The 22,439-nt window shown below is 43.5% G+C and overlaps 3 protein-coding genes, 1 long non-coding RNA gene and 4 pseudogenes across 6 annotated transcripts; 2 read left to right on the top strand and 6 right to left on the bottom strand.

Annotated features, from left to right (window-relative positions):
• Positions 1–104: 104 nt before the first annotated feature.
• On the bottom strand, positions 105–3,087 carry dync2li1 (dynein, cytoplasmic 2, light intermediate chain 1). Of its 3 annotated transcripts, none has more exons than XM_085921482.1 (13): positions 2,961–3,087; positions 2,485–2,614; positions 2,336–2,370; positions 2,192–2,261; positions 1,982–2,070; positions 1,708–1,906; positions 1,445–1,513; positions 1,304–1,381; positions 1,132–1,211; positions 917–987; positions 690–787; positions 535–627; positions 105–385 (listed from the first exon to the last, which is right to left on the bottom strand). In XM_085921482.1, the coding sequence occupies exons 1-13, from the start codon at positions 2,972–2,974 to the stop codon at positions 323–325; spliced, it is 1,089 nt and encodes a 362-aa protein (XP_085777608.1). In that variant the 5' UTR covers positions 2,975–3,087; the 3' UTR covers positions 105–322. The 3 variants fall into 3 exon arrangements, with proteins under 3 accessions (XP_085777608.1, XP_085777607.1, XP_085777609.1); XM_085921481.1 differs by lacking the exon at positions 2,961–3,087 and adding an exon at positions 2,705–2,865; XM_085921483.1 differs by lacking the exons at positions 1,304–1,381; positions 2,961–3,087 and adding an exon at positions 2,705–2,865.
• On the top strand, positions 2,788–3,724 carry LOC147050409 (uncharacterized). The gene is made up of 3 exons (XR_015067354.1): positions 2,788–2,938; positions 3,018–3,055; positions 3,129–3,724. It is a non-coding gene; the product is annotated as an uncharacterized LOC147050409 (long non-coding RNA).
• Positions 3,725–10,029: 6,305 nt separating this feature from the next.
• LOC147050410 (uncharacterized) lies at positions 10,030–14,243 on the top strand. Its single transcript, XM_085921475.1, has 2 exons — positions 10,030–10,352; positions 10,521–14,243. The coding sequence occupies exons 1-2, from the start codon at positions 10,148–10,150 to the stop codon at positions 11,786–11,788; spliced, it is 1,473 nt and encodes a 490-aa protein (XP_085777601.1). The 5' UTR covers positions 10,030–10,147; the 3' UTR covers positions 11,789–14,243.
• lyrm7 (LYR motif containing 7) lies at positions 13,777–14,814 on the bottom strand. Its single transcript, XM_085921492.1, has 5 exons — positions 14,674–14,814; positions 14,480–14,552; positions 14,268–14,338; positions 14,117–14,198; positions 13,777–14,023 (listed from the first exon to the last, which is right to left on the bottom strand). Exons 1-5 carry the CDS (start codon positions 14,689–14,691, stop codon positions 13,953–13,955), a joined length of 315 nt encoding a protein of 104 aa, XP_085777618.1. The 5' UTR covers positions 14,692–14,814; the 3' UTR covers positions 13,777–13,952.
• Positions 14,815–16,637: 1,823 nt separating this feature from the next.
• Positions 16,638–16,746, bottom strand: LOC147050412 (5S ribosomal RNA; annotated as a pseudogene).
• Positions 16,747–17,358: 612 nt separating this feature from the next.
• On the bottom strand, positions 17,359–17,477 carry LOC147050413 (5S ribosomal RNA; annotated as a pseudogene).
• A 2,173-nt stretch (positions 17,478–19,650) lies between these two features.
• On the bottom strand, positions 19,651–19,769 carry LOC147050414 (5S ribosomal RNA; annotated as a pseudogene).
• A 612-nt stretch (positions 19,770–20,381) lies between these two features.
• LOC147050415 (5S ribosomal RNA) lies at positions 20,382–20,500 on the bottom strand (annotated as a pseudogene).
• Between the last annotated feature and the right edge of the window lie 1,939 nt (positions 20,501–22,439).

The raw sequence follows: 22,439 nt of genomic DNA on the forward strand, positions 1-22,439 counted from the left end.
CAATTGTTACTCTTTTGCAATTTTGCAATTTTTATTTTTTGTAGTGAGCACTTCCTGTACTCGTTTCACTTGAAAAACGCACACGTGTAGCTCCACGTTTTTGCTTTCTTTTTAAATATATTGACATTTCTATGAGAGCGTCATTACAGTAGCCACGCAAACGATGATGAGCGATCAAATATTACACAATAAAATGTAATCATGACTTCCATTTTTTGTACTATTAAATTTATTTTTCACCTAATCCTCTCAGTAATTCATCAGAGTAAAAATCCAATTAGTTCATTTTTCAGTTGACAAATACAGTTTTCGAGTGGCGTTGCTATGTGTCCAGTTGCAGGCCTTTCCAGGACTTGGCTGCATTCTTCTTGTACTCTTCCAATTCCTGCAGGCAGAAAATACGTTTTAATAGTTGTATCCACTCAGAGATTATCATACAACTAAATTCGGGTATTACTTTGCACTTTTTTGTACATTTTAGCATTTATAGGAGTGTTTTGTTGTTGTGTTTTTTTTAAATGGAAGTGCCGTTACCTGGTCTTTCTGCGCCCGCATGGCGTCAATCTGTGGCTCGCTGTACTGCGGGTCCTTGGCTGGATCTTTTTCTTCCTTCTTCTCGCAGGTGTTCTGAAAACATAGAAATTAATTGGATCAAAATATTGTCTGGAATATGACTTATGAAAGCTGACCTCAGGGGGGAAGATGCGCTCGAAGACCTTCTTCCAGAGGTCTTTGGGGTTCTTGGCGTGCAGAGAAGTGATGTCTATTTCTGTTGTAGGCGGAGAGCCTATCGCGTTTATGTGTAAAATTAGACAAATGTAGCTCGACAACATGTAGACGCAGACTACAATTTCATAAGATGTAATGATGTGGAAGTGCGTGGTTAATATCGGCCACCGGAGGACGCTGTACTCACCGATTTGGCTGAAAGAGTCAGAGCCAACTGGAATGATGAGGGGCTTACTGGAGTCACATGACATCGTTTTCCTACAAATAAACAGCACAATGAACTCTAGAATGTGATAAGAATGTTTACATTTTTATATAACGTTTTATTTGTTGTTTCATTATTACAGATATGACACTATGGAGAGAGAGAGAGAGAGACAGAGTTCTGTGTGCCGTGTTCACCCTGTGTCCGCATTGAAGGCCAGATGGGAGAAGAAGCTTTTGGTCTTGGACACAAGGCTCTCCAACTTGATGCTGCTGAACTGACAACCGATAAATACACAGAAGAGGAAAGGACAAATGAAACATGACAACGGCGCAAATGTGTTGTCGTGCGTAAGACGAGTCATCTTACAATAAGCGAGGCGGCGTAATAGTGAGCAACAAAACGCAATGTCTTGCAAACCACTTTTCTCTTGTCCAACGCCAATTCCTGCAAAGGGACTGTGACTAGATACCATCTTATGGTGCCAAGTATTTTTTGTGTGTGCTTTACCTGAAAGAGGTCATACTTGCTGCCGATGATGAGCAGAGGAACTGGAAAGGGGCTAATCAGCTCTCTGTCCTGTTCAAGCAACAATTCTCATCATGGAGTCTCAATCAATAGCTGGCAAAGGTATGTACAAATTTGGAAAAAAAAAAGGCCAAGTGTTGAACAGGATTGAAGATTTAAAAAGGCACATCTCCAGCAACTATTTTCCATCTACACATTCTTAGTCATCTGCAGAACAAACCATGTTGTAAGATGCGTGCGCTTACGGGAAAGTCCTTGGGCAGGACACGTGCAGCAAAAGGCGCGGTCGCTGATTGTTTGGACTGCGCTCGTTTCTTGTCAACTTGTCGCACCTGAGAAGCAGCCTGCTCCACGTGGGCCTGCGCCACCTGCAGCAATGTCTCCATCGTGGACCACAAAGCAGACGGAGCAGACAGATCCAACACCAGGATGATGGACAGGGACCTGTGTGGCATAGATTGAATTAATGAACACACTCCACCCAGGAGGATTTGGCTGCACATTGTATATGTGAGTTACCTGATGCTAGCAGCAGTGATGGGGATCTGCAATAGATCTGACAAGGAAGTCCCACCTCCCAGCTCCCAGAGGTGGGCTATGTCTTTGGGCTGGACATGTTACGTGACATTGGACACGTAACAGGGGAGAGGAAACAAAACTCAAGTTTTCACATAGTAGCTAATTCAGATTTGACAGTCACTAGCAGGCACTTTATCCTATAATACTCACCGTATTATGTCCTGTGGCTCTCCTGCCAAATGTGTACTCCAGAGCCAGAGTGGGCTTCGCTGGTTCATCCCTGCTGTGTATAACACTTTAAATTAATGTGTGACTAAATAAATGTGTTTATAATTACTCCATTTGGATACTCGCCTGTCTAGGCATCGGAGCAGAAGAGACGTTTTACCCTGTCGTAAAGAAAGATAAACATGTTGGATTTCGCCAATCACAATTAAACAAGGCTTGACATAAATGTAAAGTAAGCAGAGAAAATAAATCAACAGTAAAAACAATGAACATACCCCAGCCTTACTTCCCATGAGAAAGACGGTCCTTTCCCCCACTGCTTCTGCTCGACCATCGGCATCCTCTCCAGCATCGCTCTCCCGAATTTGGACCTCGGCGGCGGCCAAGTCCCACAGCTTGTCGGTGCTGGTATATGACAAAAACAAACATCGCGTCACTTTAAGTCCACTCTGTTGTATCGTAAAAAACACAAAATGTCTTAGCACTTGGCCTTACCATGTTTTTGGCATCATCGGTCAAAAGCTAACATGTCTCAAAACAGTGACATAGCGGCTCACGGAAGCGGTTGCCAAGACAACGGGCGCACATTGATGACGAATTTCCGCTAATGCTTCGGCGATGAACCACAAAGATTACCGTTCACCATGTTGGCCCCAGACGGCCGAAAATCACCATACCAAGAGCTATTATCATCAAATATATGCAAAAACACGCTATTTGAAAACCAATGTAAGTATAAAATGAAGATTACCCAAAGAGAAGCATAATCTCACTGTTGTTGCATATCGACGCATCCCTTCATGTTTAGAGCTTGGAGAAAACGAGCACAAAAGAAGTGGTGTTTCAGTGAGTGGTTCTTTCTTTCCTTGGTAAATCGTAAATCTACATTCTGCCTCACATAGTTCACGTTCATTCACAGAATTGTTTACGCAAGGAGACGCAACACGTTCACTGATTGATCTGTTGATGCACGGGAAGGCAGTTGACTCCAGAGATGGGACCAAGTCACACATGTGCAAGTCTCAAGTAAGTCTTAACCTTAAAGTCTCAAGTAAGTCCCAAGTCATTTTTTTTTCAGATTATGTCAAGTCAAGTCCAAATCAAGTCACTTTATTATTGCAATTTTACCCGCAGAATCTGATCTTAGTAACGTGAAACGACAAGATATAAGTAATTTTAAGTAACCATCATTGTTCAATGTGTCTAACCTGTTTAAAAAATAAAATACACCATGGAATCAAACAAAAATGACCTCATACGATGATTTATTGACAGCTCACTCTAAACAAATTAACGTCTGCTGGCAGTGTCTGACACATATGAGTTGCAAATACTGGGCAGAATGGCTCTTCAAATGACAGACAAAGTTTTAAGATGTTGTCTGGCTGTCTGAGATGTTTCTTTTGCATATCTTGCACTGTGATGTCCGTCTTTTGCCGTCATAAAGGTAATTACGATAGACGAAGGTGATGACTCGCGGTACCGCTCCCATGTTTGTGCATGTCTGATATAAAGGGGCGTGGGACAGTAATCCCTTGCTACAATGTGTACCTAATAAACACGTTAGATACGTAGAGAGGGCACAACTGATTGATTGACACGGGAGTGATCCAATAATGACAATGCCATTCTCAGCCTAGGGGGCAAAGAGCGCACTCTTACCGTGTTATCGATATTATTTTTGAAATGTTATTATTAATTTCATATTCAAACTGAAAAAATAAACTACCGTACTTTTTGGACTATAAGTCGCTCCGAGTATAAGTCGCACCAGCCATAAAATGCACAATAAACTGAAAAAAAAACATACAAGTCGCACCAGAGTATATGTCTCACTTTTGGGGCAAATTTATTTGTCAAAATCCAACACCAAGAACAGACAGGAACCAGCAACAACAGGCTAAACGATACGGTATGCTGACGTAACAGTCAGAGTTATTCAAATAAGTATTACATAAATAACACGTTTATCAAACCATCTGTGTCACTCCAATTCATTAAATCCATCGATCGTCCTTTATGTAAACAATGCCGCGTATGCAGCGCATATGCGCCGCACCGCTAACGTCGGACTTGTTGTAAATTGCATTTCTAATTATTCCACAGACCCATATAACGATATATAAAGTATATTTCAAATAACTATCATATAACAACATTATCAAACCATCTGTGTCACTCCTAATCATTAAATCCATCGATCAAATTCCTCGTCCTTTATGTCAACAACGCCGCGCGCGCGCCGCACAGATCTAGTGTATAACTATATCGTGGCCTTAAGAAAGTACCAGGAAAGACGTGGGTTTGGTAAACGCCTCTTTATTTAACAAAAAAGAGTTCAACAAGCCAACAACTACTGAACTCTACAGATAAAAACATATAAAAGTTGCTACACAAAATAAAATATATCAAATAACATAAATAAGTTTTTCAAACCTTGTGTCACTCCAAATCATTAAATCCTTCAAACGTGGGGCCCTTCGTCTTCTTCGTCATCAAATCAAATTATGTAAACAACCGCCGCGCGGCGCCGGTGATGTCACTTGCAGTTCAAATGACAGTAATCCCTTGCTACGTCGTGGTTCGTTTATCATGGTTTCACTACATCGCGGATTTTTGAATTTTGAAAAAAAATCACGTATAAGTTGCTCCTGAGTATAAGTGCCCCCCCACCCAAACTATGAAAAATCGCGACTTATAGTACAAAAATTACAGTAAATAACACTGAAGTCATTCAAGTCATCGTGTCTCAAGTCAAGTCCCAAGTCTTTAAATTCCAAGTCCAAGTTGAGTCTCAAGTTTTTTTTATTTTTTGTCAAGTCAAGTCACAAGTCATCAAAACAGCGACTCGAGTCCAAGTCACAGTGACTCGAGTCCCCATCTCTGTTTGACTCATTGACTCGCTCGGGAACGGGAAAGTCAGGACTCGTTCCCTCACTGATCCGTTCTCGCGATGAACAAGAAATGCAAATTACTCACTCACTGACTCGTTTACTCACAGATCCGTTCAGTCGATGAGCAGAAGCGGTATCGTCTTCTATTCGGGTTCATCAAATAAACACGCAACCTATGTGGTGAATCAGTAACATTAGCTACACTACAACTGCAATGACAAAAGCAGTAAATTACGACTATGGATCTAAGTTATCATGTTAGCAACGTTATTCGTAGTACTGCTTGGTTGCAGTACAGAAGTGCTCGCTGCTTTCATTAGCATGTAAGCTACCACAGTGCTAACTTTATGATATTTAGCTTGATTATTGGCATTATCGTCGAATTACAACTGTCTTTTGTCAAGTAGCTGCAAAGGCTACTCTGAGCAGCGTCCTCGACGAATGTTGGATCTGAAATGAGCCATCATCACATGCTGGTTCTCGCTTGTACCGAGAGTAATACTGTACAGTGGAACTTAATCACCCCTCCATGAGTCGTCACCTTATCGTGGTGGAGGGGTTTGCGTGCCCCTATGATCCTCGGAGCCATGTTGTCTGGGGCTTCATGCCCCTGGTAGGGTCACCCATTGCAAAAGGGTCCTAGGTGAGGGGCCAGACAAAGCACGGCTCAGAAGACCCCTTAGTATGAATAAAATATATGGACCCAGTTTTCCCTCGCTCGGACGCGGGTCACCGGGGTCCCCCTCTGGAGCCAGGCCTGGAGGTGGGGCTCGAAGGCGAGCGCCTGGTGGCCCATGGGGCCCGACCGGGCATAGCCTGAACAGAAAACGTGGGTCCCCCTTCCCATGGGCTCACCCACTTGTGGGAGGGGCCAAAGGGGTCGGGTGCAAAGCAAGCGGGGCGGCGGCCCAAGGCGGATACCTTGACGGTCCGATCCCCGGCTGCAGAGGCTGGCTCTAGGGCAGACCTGGGCATTGTACGGCCCGCGGGCCACATACGGCCCTTTGGTTGACTTTGACTGGCCCGTGTAAGGTTCATTGGAAATTACAAAATAAACATATTTTCTTATTTTACTTGATGCATGGACTGAAGCTGCGTTGCTTTTATTTTGAAGTTGTTTTTTATTCACGTACATGATGACGCAATACGTATATCAAGGTGTGCGAGACGTGCGCATGATTGGATCATTGTCGGTAGCAAGTCACAAGACTTAAGCCCTCAGAAATGCCCGCTGCTAAAAAAAGGTAGATGCCGAATGCAGGGTTTTCAACAAAAACTGGACTGCTAAGTATTTATTTACTGAAGTCGGAGGTAAAGCCGTGTGTTTAGTTTGCAGGGAGCAGATCGCCGTGTTTAAAGACTACAATTTGAGTCGGCATTACATCTCACTGGCGATCATCTGTCAGCTGTGGTTCGCATCTCCACCTCAGACATGCAATCTCACTTCGATGCACTCGTTAAAGCACAGCAGAGACTAGATTTCTCTCACTGAACAAGAAAAAATAATTTAAAAATGTAAGAAGGTAGAAGTTTTAAAGCATGTTTTTATGGTTGAGTTGTGCATGATTTTAATTGTAGTGTGGTTATTTTTATTTGCATGTTTAGTGTGTTTTTATTATGTTGTTTTAGTGATTTAATTATTTAATTACATGCTTTTCTTCAGAGATATTGATTACCTGATTGCCTGCATCTAAGTTTATTGGATAAATGTCACAGATAGTAAAAAACGTTCACATTTTGTTTACCATTGTTTTGGGAAATTTTGATTGAATAAATGACATTTTTTGCAAGGAAAACTCACTTTTTCATTACTTAATTATGATATATACTCTTACCAGCTTGTCAAAAATAATTTTATTTACTGCTTTTTATAAAGAAATGCAATTAATAATATGAAGAATTGAGTTCAGCCTTTTGGCCGGCCCTCCACAATATTTTCAGTTTTTCATGTGGCCCCATGGAAAAAATAATTGCCCACCCCTACCACCTCTAGGGAAATGGAATGTCACCTCTCTGGCTGGAAAGGAGCCCGAGCTGGTGTGTGAGGCAGAAAAGTTCTGACTAGACATAGTCGGACTTTCCTCCACACATAGTTTGGGCTCTGGTACAAGCCCTCTCGAGAGGGGCTGGACTCTCTTCCACTCTGGAGTTGCCCACAGTGAGTGGGGTCGAGCAGGTGTGGGCATACTTATTGCCCCCCAGCTGGGCGCCTGCACATTGGGGTTCACCCCGGTGAACAAGAAGGGAGCCTCCCTCTGCCTTCGGGTGGGGGGACGGGTCCTGACTGTTGTTTGTGTCTATGGACCAAACGGCAGCTCAGAGTACCCACCCTTCTTGGAGTCCCTGGAGGAAGTGCTGGAGAGCGCTCTTTCTGGGGACTCTGTCGTTCTACTGGGTGACTTCAATGCTCACGCGGGCAATGACAGTGAGACCTGGAAGGGCGTGATTGGGAGGAACGGCCCCCCCAATCTGAACCCGAGCGGTGTTCTATTGTTGGACTTCTGTGCTCGACACGGATTTTCTATAATGAACACCATGTTCAAACATAAGGGTGTCCATGTGTGCACTTAGCACCAGGACACCCTAGGCCGCGGTTCGATGATCAGCTTTGTAGTCGTGTCATTGTATTTGCGGCCGCATGTTTTGCACACACGGGTGAAGAGAGGGGCGGAGCTGTCAACTGATCATCACCTGGTGGTGGGTTGGCTCTGATCGTGGGGGAAGATTCCGGTCCGACCTGGCAGACCCAAACGCTCTGTGAGGGTCTGCTGGGAACGTCTGTCAGAATCCCCTGTCAGGAAGAGCTTCAACTCCCACCTCCGGCAGAGGTTTTCCCACGTCCGGGGGAGGCGGGGGAAATTGAGTCCAAGTGGACCATGTTCCGCGCCTCCATTGTTGAGGCAGCCGACCGGAGCTGTGGCTGTAAGGTCGTTGGTGCCTGTCGTGGCAGCAATCCCCGAACCCGCTGGTGGACACCGGCGGTAAGGGATGCCGTCAAGCTGAAGAAGGAGTCCTACCGGGCCATTTTGGCCTGCGGGACTCCGGAGGCAGCTGACAGATACCGGATGGCCAACCGGAACGCAGCTTCGGCGGTTGCTGAGGCAAAAACCTGGGCGTGAAAGGAGTTTGGCGAGGCCATGGAGAATGACTTCCTTACAGCTTCGAGGAAATTCTGGTTCACCATCTGGCGTCTCAGGAGGGGGAAGCAGTGCACAGTCAACACTGTTTACAGTGGAGATGACGTGCTGCTGACCTCGACTCGTGAGTTGGTGGGGAGAATACTTCGAAGACCTCCTCAATTCCACCAACACGCCTTCCTTTGTGAAAGCAGGGCCTGAAGACTCTGAGGCGAACTCCCCAATTTCTGGGGTTGAAGTCACTGAGGTAGTTATAAAACTCCTCGGTGGCAGGGCCCCGTGGGTGGATGAGATCCGCCCCGAGTTCTTAAAGGCTGTGGATGTTGTGGGGCTGTCATGGCTGACACGCCTCTACAGCATTGCGTGGACATAAGGGACGGTGCCTCTTGATTTGGCAGACTGGGGTGGTGGTTCCACTCTTTAAGAAGGGTGACCGGAGGGTGTGTTCCAATTACAGGGGAATCACACTCTTCAGCCTCCCTGGTAAGGTCTATTCAGGGGTGCTGTAGAGGAGGGTCCGTAGGGAAGTTGAACCTTGGATTCAGGAGGAGCAGTGTGGCTTTCGTCATGGCGGTGCAACAGTGCTCTACACCCTCTGGAGGATCCTCGAGGGTGCATAGGAGTTTGCCCAAACAGTCCACGTGTTTTGTGGATTTAGAGAAGGCGTTCGACCGTGTCCCTTGGGAGGTTCTGTGGAAAGTGCTTCAGGAATACGGGGTGCCGAGCCAACTGATGAGGGCGGTTTGGTCCCTGTATCACCGATGCCAGAGTTTGGTCCCCATTTCCAGCAGCAAGTCGGATTCGTTCCCGTGAGGGTTGGACTCCGCCAAGGCTGTCCTTTGGCACCGATTCTGTTCATAATTTTTATGAACAGAATTTCTAGACGATGCTGTTCATAATTTTTATGAACAGAATTTCTAGACGCAGCCGAGGCTTTGAGAGGGTCCGGACCTCAGCATCGCGTCACTGCTTTTTGCAGATGACGTGGTGCTGTTAGCTTCTTCAGCCCGGGATCTCCAGCTCTCACTGAAGCGGTTCGCACCCGTTCGGGTCGGGATGAGGGTCAGCACCTCCAAATCCGAGTCCATGGTCCTCGGTCGGAAAAGGGTGGAATGCCCTCTCCGGATCAAGGATGAGATCCTGCCCCAAGTGGAGGAGTTCAAGTATCTTGGGGTCTTGTTCACGGGTGAGGGCAGGAGGGAGCGCGAGATCGACAGGCGGATCGGTGCAGCGTCGGCAGTAATGCAGACTCTGTACCAGTCCGTCGTGGTGAAGAGAGAGCTGAGCCAAAAGGCAAAGCTCTCGATTTACCGGTCGATCTATGCTCCTACCCTCACCTATGGTCACGAGCTATGGGTCATGACCGAAAGAATGAGATCCAGGACACAAGTGGCCGAAATGAGTTTCCTCCGCAGGGTGTCTGGGCTCTCCCTTAGAGATAGGGTGAGAAGCTCGGTCATCCGGAAGAGACTCTGGGTAGAGCCGCTGCTCCTCCACGTTGAGAGGAGCCAGATGAGGTGGCTCGGGCATCTCATCAGAATGCCTTCTGGACGCCTCCCTAGGGATGTGCCACCGGTAGGAGACCCTGGATGAAGTGGCTGGGAAGAGGGAGGTCTGGGAGTCCCTCCTAAAGCTGCTACCCCCGCGACCCGACCCCAGATAAGCGGAAGAAGATGGATGGATGGATGGATGGATGGATGGATGGATGGATGGATGGATGGATGGATGGATGGATGGATGGATGGATGGATGGATGGATGGATGGATGGATGGATGGATGGATGGAAGTTCTTCAAGATTGAGTATTAGCAATGGTGGTTGCAGGCTTGATTTTAAATCTCAATGCCTTCATGCACTCTACCAGATGATAACGCATAATCACGTTTGCTAAAAGAGGTCTGATCTACATGAAATGTCGTTTTGTGTATTGGGTCGCTTTAAGTTCACGTTTGTTCGTTACCTTTGTTTGCCAAACATCGTTGAACAAGTGTTGTGATTGCAGTGTGAAAATGTTTGCAAGGACAACAGCAAAGTACGTGGAGGAAAAGGACCGTAGTCGTCAGCAACTGGAAGATCTTTGGCTGCAGCCTTATGTTGTGTTGCACAGAGCAGGTTTGTACACGTCTATTTTTGACTATGAATCCTCTTCCACTTTTTATTTAAAGTAGAATTCTATCAAAATCATGTGTGATAGGCAGATTGAAGAAGTCCTTGTATAGGTTTGACCAGTTTGTCTTCAACTGTAACTTTCATTGTTAATGTGTTTGTCTTGTTTTGCAGAAAATGAAGCTATTTGTCCTAAGCAGCAGGAGCCAGAGCGCACTCACATTAAAGAGGAAGATGTAGACGTCGAGGTCCAGCACTTCAATGAACAAATGGAGCAGACGTTTCTTTGCACCATAAAAAAGGAGGAAGAGGCGGAGCGGGATTGTAATAAAGAGGAGAGAGAGGACTCCTGCGACATTAAAGAGGAGGGAGAGGACTCCTGCAACATTAAAAAGGAGGGAGAGGACTCCTGCGACATTAAAGAGGAGGGAGAAGACTTCTATGACATTAAAAAGGAAGAGGAGGAAGATGACTGCAAGATGCCATTGACTGGTGTCCCTTTGAAGAGTTTCGATGAAGGTCAACGTGAGGTGAGTAAAGGAGCGGAGCCTCCAAGCTGCAGCTCAAGTCAAAAAATGCCCAGAGAAGGTGATGGAGACCACTGTGGAGCAGCTCCACCATCAGATAGTGATGACGTGTTGTCACATGTTCCTGTTGCTGCTGCTGCTGATGATGAGTCTCAAAAGAAACACTGGCAATGTTCTCAGTGTGGGAAATGCTGTGCGAATTACAATGCTTTGACACAACACATAAGAATCCACAGAAGAAAGAAAACCATATCCTGCTCAGATTGTGGCCAAAAATTCTCTCAGAGGGAATGTTTAAGAAGGCACACAAGAATCCACACTGGCGAGAAACCTTATCCATGCTCATTTTGTGGCCAAAGATTCTCTCAGAACGGAAATTTAAAAACGCACACAAGAATCCACACTGGTGAGAAACCTTACTCCTGCTCAGTCTGTGGCAAAACATTCTCTGACAAGGGAGCTCTAACATTTCATACAAGAACCCACACTGGTGAGAAACCTTTTACATGCTCAGTTTGCGGCCAAAAATTTGGTCGTAAGGGAAGCTTAAAAAGACATTCAAAAATCCACACTGGTGAGAAACCTTTTTCCTGCTCACTTTGTGGCCAAACATTCTCTGAGAAGCGATCTCTAACGCTTCATACAAGAAGCCACACTGGTGAGAAACCTTTTTCATGCTCAGTTTGTGGCCCAAAATTCTCTCGGAGTGGACATTTAAAAGAGCACACAAGAATCCACACTGGTGAGAAACCTTTTTCATGCTCAGTTTGTGGCCAAAAATTCTCTCAGTGGGAATATTTAAGAAGGCACACGAGAATCCACACTGGCGAGAAACCTTATTCATGCTCAGTTTGTGGCCAAAAATTCTCTCATAAGCAAAGCTTAAAAAACCACACGAAAATCCACACTGGCTAGAAACCTTTTTCCTGCTCAGTTTGTGGCCAAAAATTCTCTTTGGGGGGGGGGTTAAAAAAGCACTCAAGAATTCACACTGGTGAGAAACTCTTTTCATCCTCAGTTTGTGACCAAAAATTCTCTGAGAAGGGAACCTTAAAAAGACATACGAGAATCCACACTGGTGAGAAACCTTTTTCATGCTCAGTTTGTGGCCAAAGATTCTCCTAGAGGGGACATTTACAATACCACACACAGCACACAAGAATCCATACTGTCAAGAAACCTTGACCATCGACAGTTCTGTGGTGGAGAGAGTGAGCAGCACCAGATTCCTGGGGGTGCACATCAGTGAGGACCTCTCCTGGACCACCAACACTGCGTCGCTGGCGAAGAAAGTTCAGCACCACCTGTACTTTCTGCGGAAACTCAGGCGAGCGAGTGTTCCTCCTGCCATCATGACCACATTCTACCGCGGCACCATTGAGAACGTCCTCTCCAGTTGTATCGCTGTGTGGGGTGGTAGTTGCACTGAATACAACATGAAGGCCCTGCACCGCATAGTGAACACGGCTAGTAAGATCATTGGTGCTTCACTCCCCTCCCTGAAGGACATTTACACCTCCCATCTCACCCGCAAGGCGACCGCGATTGTGTGTGATGTGAGTCACCCTGCTCACTCTTTGTTTGATCTTCTGCCCTCTGGGAAGAGGTACAGATACCTGCGCTCCTGCACCACCAGACTCACCAACAGCTTCATACTCCAAGCTGTCAGGATCCTGAACTCTCTCCACCCTCGGCTGCATAACCTCCTGTACCTTTGCGCTATATTCTGGCTGTCTGCTGTATGCACACTTGCTCCATTTTGCTCCTCTTATTTGTCTATTTATTTATTTATTGTTTGTTTGTTTATTTAGGTTATTTGCTTATTACTTATTCATCGCTCTTATCTATTGTTTTTACTCTTTGTGCTATTTGCTTGTATGTGTTGTGTAATGTGTCTAGTCACAGTGGGACAGTGGGAAACATAATTTCGATCTTTTTGTGTGTCTTAACATGTGAAGAAATTTACGATAAAGGAGACTTTGACTTTTTTTTCAAGCTCAGTTTGTGGCCAAAGATTTTCAACAAAGAAAACCTTAAAAAGACGTACAAGAATCCACACTGGCGAGAACCCTGTTGCCTGCTCCGTCACTTGCCGAAGAGTCTCTTTTGAGAATTCCGAGTGTCGGGGAGATGAGCAATGATCCGTGAAGTTTTCACCTATTATTTGAGCAGACTTCATGAGTTTTTGCATCGATGATAATATGGTTAACTGGCTTCGGGATGATAATAATTTTGTAGTTTTTATTATACTTGGTGTTAATTTTGTTTTTAGTTGTGGTTCTGTTCTATGGTTTAGTTTTGTTCAGCTTTTCATGTTCATGTTAAGGTTTTTGCCCCCATATTTGTCAAGACTTGTTAAGAAGAAAAATCAGAAGCAAGCAAGACACTTTTTTTTTTGTGTGTGGCGATTCAGCCCTGCTCTCTGCACCGGAAAAAGCTAGCCAATCAAGAAAAGGGGCCTGACACCATGTCTGAAGCGAAGTGGGACAACTACGGGGAGAAATAAAATGCTGAGATGCATAATGATTTAAACTCCCCTCCAAAAGTGAGGCCAATTCTTTTCATTTTGCAGTGAAAATAGATTAAGCAATTTGTATAGAAATGCTGAATGACAAAATATGAAAGCAAGTGGAATGCCTTGGAATGATGAAATAAAAACAATGTGTAATCATGTGGAGAAGTATTGAATCATACGGAATTATGTAGAATGATGTAATCATGTAGGTGTATTTTTAATGACTGTTTTGGCTAATATTTCAAATTCTTTAAATTTTTGGTTTGTTCTAACTTTTTTGTAATTTTGTCTTCAGTAATATTTGTATATTTTCATCAGTCAATAGTTTACTCCAATGCTTCTCAGAGTTGAATACTAATTAAAGCAGACAAAAATCAATATGCCAATCAAACATAATTATAATATAATTTAATTGCACAATACAAATGAAATATGAAATGAACTTAACGATGCCTCAAGCAAAAACAACTTTTTTTCCATGACCTTATTTTGGCAATTCTTGATCCAAATGAAATGTGACAGATGTGTCTCCATACGAGTCCCTTTCCTTGTTTTGTTATCCTGTCATGACCTTTTTCTGGGCTGGTCACAGTAGGGAACATTTTCTAATAGAAGATCCTCTCTAGGTCGAAGCACTGCGAGAAAAAGACCAATAAAAACACCCTCAAAACCTTTGAAAAGGCTAAGACTACAATGTTTGACAATTTTGTGTGAAGACATGGACTCACAGAGTCTTCCCTTGTCAACGTGCTCCATTTGAAGGACGCCCTGGCGTAGGACTTTTTCCACATCTGAGGCCATTTGGATCATCTGAAACAGAACACGTCTTTAATGGTCTCAAAGGTTCTCCAACAAAATGGCTTACTATACTTTGTTTACCTTCTCAATGTTTTCTTCTGACGATTCATGTTTATTTTTACAGAACTCCTCGTTGATTTTTGACTTTGCAGCTGTTTGAAAGAAAAAACAGTTAATATACCTGATAATTACTGTAAAAGCAGTCTTTTTTTGTTTGCTTTGACTTCCGAAGTCCTATTTTTACCCAACTATTTATTTAAGTGTTTATTATCAAGTGACAAGTGAAAACTGACCTGTCAGTGCTCTCTCGTCATCTTTGAACACAGCCAACCTCGTTCTGTGCAGCGACTTAAACACGCGTAAGACCTGCACAAACATCGAGCATGCGTGTTGGCTAAATTAAACGTCTACCACTTCATTCTTGCATTAAGCAAAGTCAAAAATGGTAAAATGATCGTATTAAATTGTATTAAGGTTTGCTGCTCACCTTCACGCGAGTACCCATGTTGACTTATTGGAGATTACTTCCGCCTTCGATAACGTGAGTCGGCTGGCAATAGCATAGCAGCAATGCTGTCTGTCACTCACTCACTCGTGAAGACCAATCAGCAGCGCCAGCGAGCGTTAGATGGAGGAGGGACTTTACGAGTCAGTGACGTAACTTCCCGTTCATGAACGAGTCGTGAATTGCATTTCCCGTTCACGAACAAATCAGTGAGTGAACGAATCAGTGAGTGATTTGCATTTTCGGTTCATCGCGAGAACGGATCAGTGAGAGAATGAATCCTGACTTTCCCGACTTCCCGTTCGCGAACGAGTCAACTGCCTTTCCGTGCATCAACGGATCAGTGTTACGTAGGTGTTGTATTATAGAAAGAAATGTGTTAATTAGAGCCAATTATTATATATGTGTGTGTGTATGTGTATATATATATATATATATATATATATATTATTTATTTATTTATTTGTTTATTTATTTATTTGGGGGGGGGGGGGTGTAGTTGTATTGTTTGATGTGTATGGGTTGTTTCCACGGGATGTTGTTTAAAAAAAAAAAAAAAAAAAACCGAGTCTGGTTGAACTTGAGTGAACTGATTCTAAACATTCAGTTCACCTAAAAGAACTGGAATTCATATCACTAGAACGCAGTCCCCCACTTGCATTTTATAGACACAATCGCCCCTGAAAACCCGTGCCAAGCAACTTGATGGCTGTTGTAAAAGTTTCCTTTCACAATTGACGTGGGGAAAAAAAAGGCTTTCAGCACCTGGTATTCCCTGAACATCTCCCATCCATGTCACAACCAGATCCAAAAAAGGCTTTCTTCCAAGACTTTTGGTGTTTCACGGAAACATGGCTATCATGAAACGTTATTGACAGCTTTTTGTGTGGTAGCACGAATTTGCCGTTGCGACCTGCATTATGCTGTATCAAAGTAAATTTCATGAAAAGGGTAAAAACACTACATGGAAGCACAATGTGTATGTAATGTTGGGTTATTTTACAAATAAAGACTTCTGCTTTGAGTTCACAGGGAGCCAGGCTCTTTATTTACTGTACATAGTCTTCCCTCTAGCGGTAAGAAACGTGAACTACAACGGTATGGATGACACCTCACAATTTACGTTTCAAACTCGGGTTATAGTTCCAATGTCGGAGTTAAAACTAGGGCTGAAGTTTCCGAATGCCATACGTGATGGGTGTTGTAAAAGATTGCTCGAACGATTGAAGTGAATGTGTCGTCTTTTGGTGGTCACAAAAACGCACGAGTTTTAGTGTGAGGGACCCTGGACCCAGGCCTGTATTAGTGCGCTTTGTTAGGAATAAACAATTGGTAAATTAGGTCTGATTTATCTACTGGTCTTCACTTTGACAAAACGAACTCGCAAAATTGTTAGGTGCGCCAGTGTGTGGATTGGGACATAGAAACTTGTGTTAAGTGTTGATCGCAATTCGGAGTCAGATCAATAGCTAAAAATCCGTATCCTAACAAGTTTCAATGTCGGAGTTAAAACTAGGGCTGAAGTTTCCGAATGCCATACGTGATGGGTGTTGTAAAAGATTGCTTGAACGATTGAAGTGAATGTGTCGTCTTTTGGTGGTCACAAAAACGCACGAGTTTTAATGTGAGGGACCCTGGACCCAGGCCTGTATTAGTGCGCTTTGTTAGGAATAAACAGTTGGTAAATTTGGTCTGATTTATCTACTGGTCTTCTCTTTGACAAAACGAACTCGCAAAATTGTTAGGTGCGCCAGTGTGTGGATTGGGACATAGAAACTTGTGTTAAGTGTTGATCGCAATTTGGAGTCAGATCAATAGCTAAAAATCCGTATCCTAACAAGTTTCAATGTCGGAGTTAAAACCAGGGCTGAAGTTTCCGAATGCCATACGTGATGGGTGTTGTAAAAGATTGCTTGAACGTTTGAAGTGAAATAAAATAAAATAAAAGCTTACAGCACCTGGTATTCCCAGGCGGTCGCCCATTCAAGTACTAACCAGGTCTGACCCTGCTTTGCCTCCGAGATCGAGTGTTCTCAGGGTAGTATGGCCGTAAGCGTCAGAGTTTGCAGAGTTTTGCATTTTATAGACACAATCGCCCCTGAAAACTCGTGCCAAGCAACTTAATGGCTGTTGTAAAAGTTTCCTTTCACAATTGACGTGGGAAAAAAAAGGCTTTCAGCATCTGGTATTCCCTGAACGTCTCCCATCCATGTCACAACCAGGTCCGAAAAAGGCTTTCTTCCAAGACTTTTGGTGTTTCACGGAAACATGGCTATCATGAAACGTTATTGACAGCTTTTTGAGTGGTAGCACGAATTTGCCGTTGCGACCTGCATTATGCTGTATCAAAGTAAATGTCATGAAAAGGGTAAAAACACTACGTGGAAGCACAATGTGTATGTAATGTTGGGTTATTTTACAAATAAAGACTTCTGCTTTGAGTTCATAGGGAGCCAGGCTCTTTATTTACTGTACATAGTCTTCACTCTAGCGGTAAGAAACGTGAACTACAACGGTATGGATGACAACACACAATTTACGTTTCAAACTCGGGTTATAGTTTCAATGTTGGAGTTAAAACTAGGGCTGAAGTTTCCAAATGCCATACGTGATGGGTGTTGTAAAAGATTGCTTGAACGATTGAAGTGAAAAAAATAAATAAATAAAAGCTTACAGCACCTGGTATTCCCAGGTAGTCTCCCATTCAAGTACTAACCAGGCCTGACCCTGCTCTGTCTCCGAGATCAGATGAGATTGGGTGTTCTATGGGTAGTATGGCCGTAAACTGTTGGAGTCCCCAGAATTTTGAATTTCATAGACACAATCGCCCCTGAAAACCCGTGCCAAGCAACTTGATGGTTGTTGTAAAAGTTTCCTTTCCCAATTGACGTGGGAAAAAAAAGGCTTTCAGCACCTGGTATTCCCTGAACGTCTCCCATCCATGTCACAACCATGTCCGAAAAAGGCTTTCTTCCAAGAGTTTTGGTGTTTCACGGAAACATGGATATCATGAAACGTTATTAACAGCTTTTTGTGTTGTAGCCATATTTGCCGTTGCGACCTGCATTTTGCCGTATCAAAGTAAATGTCATGAAAAGGGTACAAACACTACATGGAAGTGCAATGTGTATGTAATGTTGGGTTATTTTACAAATAAAAACTGCTGCTTTGAGTTCACAGGGAGACAGGCTCTTTATTTACTGTACATAGTCTCCCCTCTAGTGGTAAGAGTCGTGAACTACAACGTTATGGATGACACCACACAATTTACGTTTCAAACTCGGGTTATAGTTTCAATGTCGGAGTTAAAACTAGGGCTGAAGTTTCCGAATGCCATACGTGATGGGTGTTGTAAAAGATTGCTTGAACGATTGAAGTGAATGTGTCGTCTTTTGGTGGTCAGAAAAACGCACGAGCCAGCCTTTGAAAAGGATTCTAGGATCTCACCTATGGAATTCCTCCCGCGCGCGGTCTTTCTGGATCTCTGCTGTCGTGAGCTGGAATATAATATAGTATATTGGCATCCGGCTCGAAGGACCAAATAAATGTTGGGTCTAAATATGATCAGACATGATCACATGCTGGAACGAAGAGGAGAAGACAACCAGGATGAGTTGACTCGCGAGGAGAATGATAGAGAAAGGAAGCTCAGTTACAATCTTCACCAGTTCTGAGTTCCTCCTCCACGTGCTCCTCTTTTTAATATCTTGGTTGCCCTGGTTACAGAGGCGTTGCCACACTAAAGGGAGGGGAGATCGTGGCTGTAGCAACGCTGATTAGCTAAGGAATATAGTGTAGTGTGACCTAGCACTTGTCGGCCCTCGACCCCCGCATTGGGACTGCAGAGTCTGCTCTCTTCCCTCAACCAGTTGTCCTCTCCATGGGTGGCCGACTCCTCCTCGACTGTGATCAGATAACTTGAAACACGTTGAATGCCGCTTACCTGTGAAACAATGCAACTAAACCCTTGCTAAGTTTATCTTCTTAGTAAACTAACACAACACATAATAATAATAATAATAATATCTAGTCCTACCTAAACATTTCAACACATATTAAGTAAATGTAAGGTAACTGGTATACAGTTCCTTAAACGAACATTGAGTAAATATGGGATAACTTTAATGTGACTACTTCAAACTGTATATAACATTTAACAAAGAAAGACAGTTCCGATCAACTACAATCTACGAATCAAAGCTACAGTTAACTATAAGGAATGAAGTCCCTTTAAACTGAAAAAAGAACATTTCGCCTATGCAAAGAAGCTCTGCTCATTGTTAATGAAGGCCTCTTACAAAACAAACACAAAAGTAACATAAGGACAGGAAGGAATCATAAGGCTGACGGAGATCAAAAGACATTCCTTAAACTAAATACAAAGCATTTAGTTTAAAGGAGAGTCGTAAACTCGTAAAAGATAAGGCCTCCTGGTCTGGCAGGCCAAGGCTTCCCCCGAGATTATTCCAACAGGATGACACCACACAATTTACGTTTCAAACTCGGGTTATAGTTTCAATGTCGGAGTTAAAACTAGGGCTGAAGTTTCCGAATGCCATACGTGATGGGTGTTGTAAAAGATTGCTTGAACGATTGAAGTGAATGTGTCGACTTTTGGTGGTCACAAAAACGCACGAGTTTTAGTGTGAGGGACCCTGGACCCAGGCCTGTATTAGTGCGCTTTGTTAGGAATAAACAATTGGTAAATTTGGCCTGATTGATCTACTGGTCTTCTTTTTGACAGAACGAACTCGCAAAATTGTTAGGTGCGCCAGTGTGTGGATTGGGACATAGAAACTTGTGTTAAGTGTTGATCCCAATTTGGAGTCAGATCAATAGCTAAAAAGTTTCAATGTCGGAGTTAAAACTAGGGCTGAAGTTTCCGAATGCCATACGTGATGGGTTCTGTAAAAAAATTGCTTGAATGATTGAATTGAAAAAAATAAAAAATACAATAAAAGCTTACAGCACCTGGTATTCCCAGGCGGTCTCTCATCCAAGTACTAACCAGGCCCAAACCTGCTAAGTTTCCGGGATCGGACGAGATCGGGCGTTCTCAGGGTAGTATGGCCGTAAGCCATTAGAGTCTTCAGAGTTTTGCAGTTTATAGACACAATCGCCCCTGAAAACTCGTGCCAAGCAACTTGATGGCTGTTGTAAAAGTTTCCTTTCACAATTGACGTGGGAAAAAAAAAGGCTTTCAGCACCTGGTATTCCCTGAACGTCTCCCATCCATGTCACAACCAGGTCCGAAAAAGGCTTTCTTCCAAGACTTTTGGTGTTTCACGGAAACATGGCTATCATGAAACGTTATTGACAGCTTTTTGAGTGGTAGCACGAATTTGCCGTTGCGACCTGCATTATGCTGTATCAAAGAAAATGTCATGAAAAGGGTAAAAACACTACATGGAAGCACAATGTGTATGTAATGTTGAGTTATTTTACAAATAAAGACTTCTGCTTTGAGTTCATAGGGAGCCAGGCTCTTTATTTACTGTACATAGTCTTCCCTCTAGCGGTAAGAAACGTGAACTACAACGGTATGGATGACACCACACAATTTACGTTTCAAACTCGGGTTATAGTTTCAATGTTGGAGTTAAAACTAGGGCTGAAGTTTCCGAATGCCATACGTGATGGGTGTTGTAAAAGATTGCTTGAACGATTGAAGTGAAAAAATAAAAAATAAAAGCTTACAGCACCTGATCTTCCCAGGGAGTCTCCCATTAAAGTATTAACCAGGCCTGACCCTGCTTGGTCTCCGAGATCAGACGAGAACGGGTGTTCTCAGGGTAGTATGGCCGTGAGCTGTTGGGGTCCCTAGAGTTTTGAATTTCATAGACACAATCGCCCATGAAAACCCGTGCCAAATAACTTGATGGTTGTTGTAAAAGTTTCCTTTCCCAATTGACGTGGGAAAAAAAAGGCTTTCAGCACCTGGTATTCCCTGAACGTCTCCCATCCATGTCCCAACCATGTCCGAAAAAGGCTTTCTTCCAAGAGTTTTGGTGTTTCACGGAAACATGGCTATCATAAAACGTTATTAACAGCTTTTTTTGTGGTAGCACGAATTTGCCGTTGCGACCTGCATTTTGCCGTATCAAAGTAAATGTCATGAAAAGGGTAAAAACACTACATGGAAGTGCAATGTGTATGTAATGTTGGGTTATTTTACAAATAAAGACTGCTGCTTTGAGTTCACAGGGAGACAGGCTCTTTATTTACTGTACATAGTCTCCCCTCTAGTGGTAAGAGTCGTGAACTACAACGGTATGGATGACACCACACAATTTACGTTTCAAACTCGGGTTATAGTTTCAATGTCGGAGTTAAAACTAGGGCTGAAGTTTCCGAATGCCATACGTGATGGGTGTTGTAAAAGATTGCTTGAACGATTGAAGTGAATGTGTCGTCTTTTGGTGGTCAGAAAAACGCACGAGCCAGCCTTTGAAAAGGATTCTAGGATCTCACCTATGGAATTCCTCCCGCGCGCGGTCTTTCTGGATCTCTGCTGTCGTGAGCTGGAATATAATATAGTATATTGGCATCCGGCTCGAAGGACCAAATAAATGTTGGGTCTAAATATGATCAGACATGATCACATGCTGGAACGAAGAGGAGAAGACAACCAGGATGAGTTGACTCGCGAGGAGAATGATAGAGAAAGGAAGCTCAGTTACAATCTTCACCAGTTCTGAGTTCCTCCTCCACGTGCTCCTCTTTTTAATATCTTGGTTGCCCTGGTTACAGAGGCGTTGCCACACTAAAGGGAGGGGAGATCGTGGCTGTAGCAACGCTGATTAGCTAAGGAATATAGTGTAGTGTGACCTAGCACTTGTCGGCCCTCGACCCCCGCATTGGGACTGCAGAGTCTGCTCTCTTCCCTCAACCAGTTGTCCTCTCCATGGGTGGCCGACTCCTCCTCGACTGTGATCAGATAACTTGAAACACGTTGAATGCCGCTTACCTGTGAAACAATGCAACTAAACCCTTGCTAAGTTTATCTTCTTAGTAAACTAACACAACACATAATAATAATAATAATAATATCTAGTCCTACCTAAACATTTCAACACATATTAAGTAAATGTAAGGTAACTGGTATACAGTTCCTTAAACGAACATTGAGTAAATATGGGATAACTTTAATGTGACTACTTCAAACTGTATATAACATTTAACAAAGAAAGACAGTTCCGATCAACTACAATCTACGAATCAAAGCTACAGTTAACTATAAGGAATGAAGTCCCTTTAAACTGAAAAAAGAACATTTCGCCTATGCAAAGAAGCTCTGCTCATTGTTAATGAAGGCCTCTTACAAAACAAACACAAAAGTAACATAAGGACAGGAAGGAATCATAAGGCTGACGGAGATCAAAAGACATTCCTTAAACTAAATACAAAGCATTTAGTTTAAAGGAGAGTCGTAAACTCGTAAAAGATAAGGCCTCCTGGTCTGGCAGGCCAAGGCTTCCCCCGAGATTATTCCAACAGGATGACACCACACAATTTACGTTTCAAACTCGGGTTATAGTTTCAATGTCGGAGTTAAAACTAGGGCTGAAGTTTCCGAATGCCATACGTGATGGGTGTTGTAAAAGATTGCTTGAACGATTGAAGTGAATGTGTCGACTTTTGGTGGTCACAAAAACGCACGAGTTTTAGTGTGAGGGACCCTGGACCCAGGCCTGTATTAGTGCGCTTTGTTAGGAATAAACAATTGGTAAATTTGGCCTGATTGATCT

The sequence above is a fragment of the Syngnathus leptorhynchus genome, chromosome 10 (assembly GCF_054491065.1).
Source record: "Syngnathus leptorhynchus isolate UIUO chromosome 10, UIUO_Slep, whole genome shotgun sequence".
Taxonomy (NCBI): domain Eukaryota; kingdom Metazoa; phylum Chordata; class Actinopteri; order Syngnathiformes; family Syngnathidae; genus Syngnathus; species Syngnathus leptorhynchus.

What these genes read in the sequence shown, in the direction of transcription:
- dync2li1 (XM_085921481.1), bottom strand. An exon ending in TCATGGGAAGTAAGGCTGGG is followed by an intron (nt 2,371 to 2,484) that starts GTATGTTCATTG and finishes TCTTTACGACAG; the next exon opens with GGTAAAACGTCTCTTCTGCT. An exon ending in ATTACGCCGCCTCGCTTATT is followed by an intron (nt 1,212 to 1,303) that starts GTAAGATGACTC and finishes ATCGGTTGTCAG; the next exon opens with TTCAGCAGCATCAAGTTGGA.
- LOC147050410 (XM_085921475.1), top strand. Translation starts at nt 10,148, where the DNA reads ATGAAATGTCGTTTTGTGTATTGGGTCGCTTTAAGTTCACGTTTGTTC. An exon ending in TGTTGTGTTGCACAGAGCAG is followed by an intron (nt 10,353 to 10,520) that starts GTTTGTACACGT and finishes CTTGTTTTGCAG; the next exon opens with AAAATGAAGCTATTTGTCCT.
- lyrm7 (XM_085921492.1), bottom strand. An exon ending in TGACGAGAGAGCACTGACAG is followed by an intron (nt 14,339 to 14,479) that starts GTCAGTTTTCAC and finishes TCTTTCAAACAG; the next exon opens with CTGCAAAGTCAAAAATCAAC. An exon ending in CGTTGACAAGGGAAGACTCT is followed by an intron (nt 14,024 to 14,116) that starts GTGAGTCCATGT and finishes TTTTTCTCGCAG; the next exon opens with TGCTTCGACCTAGAGAGGAT.